The 6,172-nt window shown below is 36.4% G+C and overlaps 1 protein-coding gene across 1 annotated transcript; it reads left to right on the top strand.

Moving 5' to 3' along the window:
• The first annotated feature begins 216 nt into the window (after positions 1-216).
• On the top strand, positions 217-5,674 carry LOC145576511 (uncharacterized). The gene is made up of 2 exons (XM_081634260.1): positions 217-990; positions 5,263-5,674. The coding sequence occupies exons 1-2, from the start codon at positions 447-449 to the stop codon at positions 5,493-5,495; spliced, it is 777 nt and encodes a 258-aa protein (XP_081490386.1). The 5' UTR covers positions 217-446; the 3' UTR covers positions 5,496-5,674.
• The last annotated feature ends 498 nt before the right edge of the window (positions 5,675-6,172 follow it).

The following is a 6,172-nucleotide window of genomic DNA, read 5'->3' as shown; positions in this document are numbered from 1 at the left end:
AAATGAGATTTTTTTTTTTTTTTTTTTTTTTTTTGTATATATAGGAGGGGTAAACAATACGCTTAATGTGCAGTGACCGTGAAAGTGTATTTGTTAGAAGGGGTGCTAAACGATGGGTTTAAGGAGGGGTGTAGGGGAAGATGCCTAGACTAGAATCTAACCATAAATAATTAGTATATTTTTCTACCCCATTCCCTTGATGGGCTTCAACTAAAAAGTTAGTCTAAAAAAAGAACCAACCAAAAAGGTTAGGCTACTATGTTTTTATTGCTTGATCAGAGTTTCTATTGAATCAGTAATAATCAGTAGTTGGTTTATTTTCAACTTCAATTCTTGTTCTTGTTGTTCTCTATCCTTTTCATATTTTTAGCATCTACATTTATACAAATCCAGTTAAATTATTGGTCTTTTTCTTGCAATACAAAAAATCCAACCTCCAAAAAAAAATGGGTTGGGGTATTTCAAGGTTAATACTCCTGAAATCATTGCTTCATTTCATGATATTTGTGTTAATGAAAAGCAATGGATTCACAATTTTAGCAATTCCATTTTTATATGCATCTTTAGTATTCTTGTTGGTTTCAATTGCTTCAAACCCTCATATTAATCTTCCTATGCTATTGGGGAAGAACACAGATGGATCATTCCCAATTTGGTCAATTGTTATGTTTGGCCCTTTTTTGTTTTTTGTACGGATGTTTTCGACGCTTCGAAGATTATTGAGTCATGAAGAACCTTTTACTGAGATTTGTGAGGGTGTGTATGTTGGAGGATGGCCTTGTTCATTGGATAAGTTTCCACCTAAGAATCCTGCTGTTATTGATTGTACTTGTGAATTTCCTCGAATTTCGGAGTTTACTAGAAGTGGGTATTTGTGTATTCCTACATGGGATACGAGGTCGCCTCAGCCGTCGGAGATTGAGTCTGCTGTTAAATGGGCTTGCAGGAAGAGAGGTCTAGGAGTACCAGTGTTCATCCATTGTGCTTATGGTATGACTTGAAACATAATGTTATTTTTTTGCAAATTGTTTCATAGCTTGTTTATATCGTTTGATTTGTTATTGTATTACTTAAAAACATGTTTCTTATGCTATATTTGTTGTCTCTTAGTGCTTATGTACTTATTAATGAAGTTCATTGTAACTGTGTATCTTTGTTATGAATTTGTATTTCTTAGCTTTTTTGACGAACTCTTTGCCGTATTGTTTGAAATTGACTTGCCATGTCGATTGAATGCTATTATAGACTGGAAATACTTATAATTCCTGAAAAAAAAATCCATTATGACCATTTGAACACATTTTTATGCATGTCGTATTGTTTTGTGAGGGCATTCTAGTTGCTACTTCTAATTGATCCAGCAATGTCACTATATCTCTAGTTGTCCGAGTGTTTTCTTGTTTCCCTTCAGTTTTTTTTGTTCTTCTCTCACAAGGTAAATTATGTTAGTCCTCGTAATCAGTTTGTATTCTTTATCATCTGTATGCCTCATTGGGCACATCATTTACTGGAAGTAGTTATATTTATTTTTGTTTTTTGTTATCTATAAATCTATAATTTCTAATCTGTTCTATGCCTTTTACCTTTCTATTGGATAAATTTTACATAAGAATTTAATAGACAAGTAATCTAGAGTTTAGACAACTACTTGCACATTATTGAAGCCACCCCCAAAGCTTACCTCAAGCCAAAATGCATTGATTTTGCTTCTGTTATTGCCAATGCGTAGCTATGTGAGTAAGGACCAGCAACTGCAAGAAGCCAAGAGCCTCACTGCCATTTGTCCTGTGACACATCTGAGACTCATTTTTCAAATCTTGCTTCAAACCTACATCATAATCTGTGTCAACTACAACATCCTTAGGTAGAGCGCACTGAATCTCTACAGCAACAGCTATGCTGGTATCATATTGGGCTTGTACCTTTGCTAGAACTATTATTCATGTCATGTCGGTGTCATTGCCAATGTCCCCCTTTTTCTTTACTGCAGCCTCTACAAACCTCCTTAACTCAGTCCCTAAAGTCCCTCGTAATCAAAGTTCAAATCAGGCATAATCGATCCCAAACATCTAGCACTACTACAGTTCTTTCATGTTCCCCGTAAATTAATATTATTTAGGAGTATATTTCAATTCTCACCTCTTTCTCTCCTTAAAGTCTTCATTTTACCATAAGAAAATCATATGGTGATAAAAACTTGGTTTTTCCCTGGTTTTACTACCAACTCGCGCACAGGTCAAAAGCTAGTATTCTTACAATAATAAGGCTTGGCCCTCTAATGTAACTTGAAGGGTTTATTAGTTTATAAAGAGAGACTACTCAAGGTTTATGAGGGGCCAAGCCCAAGGGCTGACTGCCCAAAAATCCTTTTCCAAAGCCCAATCCCAAGAAAATTCAGCGAGGTTCACTCCACATTATACGTGGCACCTCCATGTCCTCCATGTCAACCAAGTCGAGTTATCTTATGTTTTACTTTCTCCATGCCTCTAACCAAAAGCACCTAAAACTCGTTATCCAAAGGCAAAATATTCCAAAGGCAGTTTTAGTAACTGAAAATTTAACTTATATGTTATTAGAACTAACACTAGAGTTCTTAATAGTATAAAATAGACCAAATTGGCTGTAGTATTTACATCACTGGTAATACTCTAAATATCTGAGCAGGAGTTATAATTAAGTTCATTTTTCAAGGTTGCTAAGACTCCTCATATGATGGGGGTCCGTGCTTGTATTTTATATTGTCCTTAACCTGGCAGTTAGTCTCAGGCTTTGTTCAAGTGCTCGTCAAAAGATCTTGGTTTTGAGGACTCAACAGCCCTTGAAAATATATATTCATATTTTTCGCTCACCTATTCTGTAATCTTGAAGGCCAAGATTGTACTCTTCCGCTCCCAATATAGGTTTTGAGGACTCAAACAGCCCTTGAAAATAAATATGGAGTATACACATTTTTCGCTCACCTACTCTGGAATGCCATGATTTTACGTTTACCGCTCCCAACTTAAAGCCTGCAAACTGAGTTATTGAAACATACTTATTTTATTTCCCTCCAGATTCAAAATTCTGCCAGCATTTTCCTTAAGCAGCAGGTTATCAGCCTCCCTTTTCAAATTCACATGCAGCTCAGCATCAATATGGTCTGCTACTTACACAAAAGTCTAGCTGATCTCTGATCTTACAAACTTTCCTTTGGAAGCTTTCAATAGGGATGGCAACGGGTTGAACTCGGAGCGGATTACGCTAAATCCGACTCTGACCCTACATGAAGTCGGAGGCTAAATCCGACTCTGACATCCGATATTAGACTCCGACTTCAATATCTGACCTTTGACTCCATCTCCGACTTCGACTCCGATCCGACCCGATTCCGAGTTTTTTTCGTTATTCAATATAATTTGAGAAATTGGGCTATTTGGGCCTTTACAACCCACACCCAATGTCACCGTGACACACACCAAAATTCACGATCTATTGGAGTCGGATAATCCGTCAGAGTCGGACATTTGTCGGAGTCGGATTTTTTTTCTCGGATTTTTTGTAGGATCCGACTCCGAGTGGGAGACTCCGACCCTCCTCCGACTCGGAGTCGGATTATCTTATTGGAGTCGAATTCGGATTACTTTTTTCTCGGACTCGGAGCGGATTTTTTACCTCAGATCGGGGCGGAGTAGAGTCGGATTCGGACTGGATTGCCATCCCTAGTTTTCAAAGTCCTTTTTACTCCACTCTTTCTACTTCATCCTAACATTATATAAGTATTGTAATATACTTAGAAATGCCACTGACCACTGTTTAAACAACCTTGCATCTTTGAACACCTATTCATAAGCAGAAGTAAGCCAGAAAATTTAAACTTTCAAACCCGAGGATTTGTATAGTCTCTTTCTTTATTACTGTATTCCATTAAAATAAGTGGTGTATGGTCTGACTTTGATGATTTAAATGATAAAACCAAATGTAATGATGCCTGGACATCATATATCATTGTATTGACACAATTAAGATGCTCATGAACACATTGGTGTCTCTTTGATTCTACAAAATGAGCCAATGGACAAAAATATAGTTTGAGTTCTCAAGACTTCAATATTCAGAATCATCAATCTGATTTTGTTGATGAGGGGAACCACTCATCTCCCCCTTTGAGGATTTGGGTAAAGGCATCAAGATTCACCTGTAGGATCAAGTTGTCAGGAGCCTGACCTCATTAGTTACCACTTACCAGGCTATCTGTTTCTTAGTGGAATCTAGTTTTGGCCCTTTCTTCATGTAGCAACATGTTTAGTTATGAAAATATTCATTAAACAATTACTAATATATTGCTCGAGAAGATGGATATCTTGGTATTGTCAATTGAAATTGATCTGCAGGAACTCCTGCTGGTTGGGACTCTTTACAACAACTCTTGTCCAGGGTTTCTTCCTCGATTATATGCCCCTTCCTTGTCCTTTCTCTCCTGTTCTCTGCAGTCATAGATGATTCCTTTACTTGGCTTATTCTTACGTTGAGTATCATTATCGTCAAACAAAGTATTTGTCTTGCCAAGAGTTCATGATGTTCTTTTTATAATCTTCTAGGATCTTAATCTCCCCTTCATGAACAGAATCAATGTCAATCTCTTCATTAGAACTATTTTATTTGCAGTCACATGCAGTCATGCACCGATAGCACCATGACCAAAATAGCCACAAGGACAGCAGGGGTCTTTAAGCTTTTCTTATCAGAACTATACTTCGCAGCAATGATTTAGTGTGAATAAATAAGCCCCTGACAAAATCCTAAGTACATATAAATTTGGGCAAGGTTCCTATTATGGGATACGTGTATTGCTATTATTTACTGCCTTGAATTTGTAATATTTGACTATACTTCCTTTTTTTTTTTTTTTTTTTTTTTTTTTTTTTTTTTTTTTTTTTTTTTTTTTTTTCCAATTGTGCTAATGCACAATTGTTCTTATCATCTTGGGAAGAAACATTAGCTAGATTAATTTATTCTAAGTTCCTAAGTTTAATATCTCAGAACTATCTCAGATTTTTGAGAGATTAATTAGTGGTAATTATAATTCTTTGGGGGCGAGGACTTAGGTATTAATTCTGCTTTATGTAGTCGTAAATTTGTTTTCTGCATTATGACATTCTATACCTGGTTTGTGAATGTTTTATGTATCAATTGATTTTGTGGTCCTGTAATTATTATGTTCTTTCAGTTAGCAAGTCCTTTTCAAAATTGAATTGCCTAAGTTTTGGTTGTATGATTTTCCAGGACATGGACGGAGTGTTGCAGTAATGTGTGCATTACTGGTGGCTTTAGGAGCGGTGGACAATTGGAAAGATGCAGAGAAGATGATTCAAGAAAGACGACCTTATATCAGAATGAATTCCCTCCATCGAAAAGCCTTGGAAGAATGGGCACAACATCGATTATCTCCAATGAAGAGGAAGAATGAAACAGATGTGAGTTATGTCATCATGTCAAATTCTTTGCGAAGCAAGTAATTGTACATTGAGAAAACACTTCTTTATATCTTCAGTACTGTAGCTGTAGCTTTTCTTGGACCCAACTATTCCAAGAGAAACTCCGCAAACTAAACCCCTCTTGCTTAAAATCTTAAATTTGTCAATAGCAATGAAAAATACTCCTATTGGAACCAGCTTGTGAAATATCATCATTGTAGGGAATATTTCAAGCATCCCACACTTGAGCCCCACTGCGATCATACACTTAAGCATGGTGACGTCCAAAAGGAAGGAAGTTAGAGCAAAAGAGTCGCCAATAAGTTTTAGGAACTTGTAAACCGTTCACAGGGTGAAGGTTACACCTCTTCACGATCCATGAGATCGCTAATTCCATAGTGGTCTGAACCATGACTGTATATTCAGGGATGAAGGTACAAATCCAACCTAAAAGAGATTGAACATGCCCTAAAAAAATATCTCTACTTTATTCTTCTCATATTTATGTGGCTTTCTGACTAACATACAATCAATATATTAATCATAAACATGTTTAATCTACGTTGGTTGAATATTAATCACAAACAAATCTATTATTGGCGTTCATTTGAATTAAAATCACATTAGCCTGTAGATATCTAAAAATGTCTGCCCAAAACCAAAACCCGGTGATGAACAACCTTTCACCGTCATTATTGGTCGGGTTGAGTGTTTAATAT

The sequence above is a fragment of the Chenopodium album genome, chromosome 13, assembly GCF_948465745.1.
Source record: "Chenopodium album chromosome 13, dcCheAlbu1.1, whole genome shotgun sequence".
In the NCBI taxonomy this organism is placed as follows: Eukaryota; Viridiplantae; Streptophyta; class Magnoliopsida; order Caryophyllales; family Amaranthaceae; genus Chenopodium; species Chenopodium album.
The sequence above is the reverse complement of the archived record's forward strand: the minus strand, read 5'-3'. Positions and strand labels throughout refer to the sequence as shown.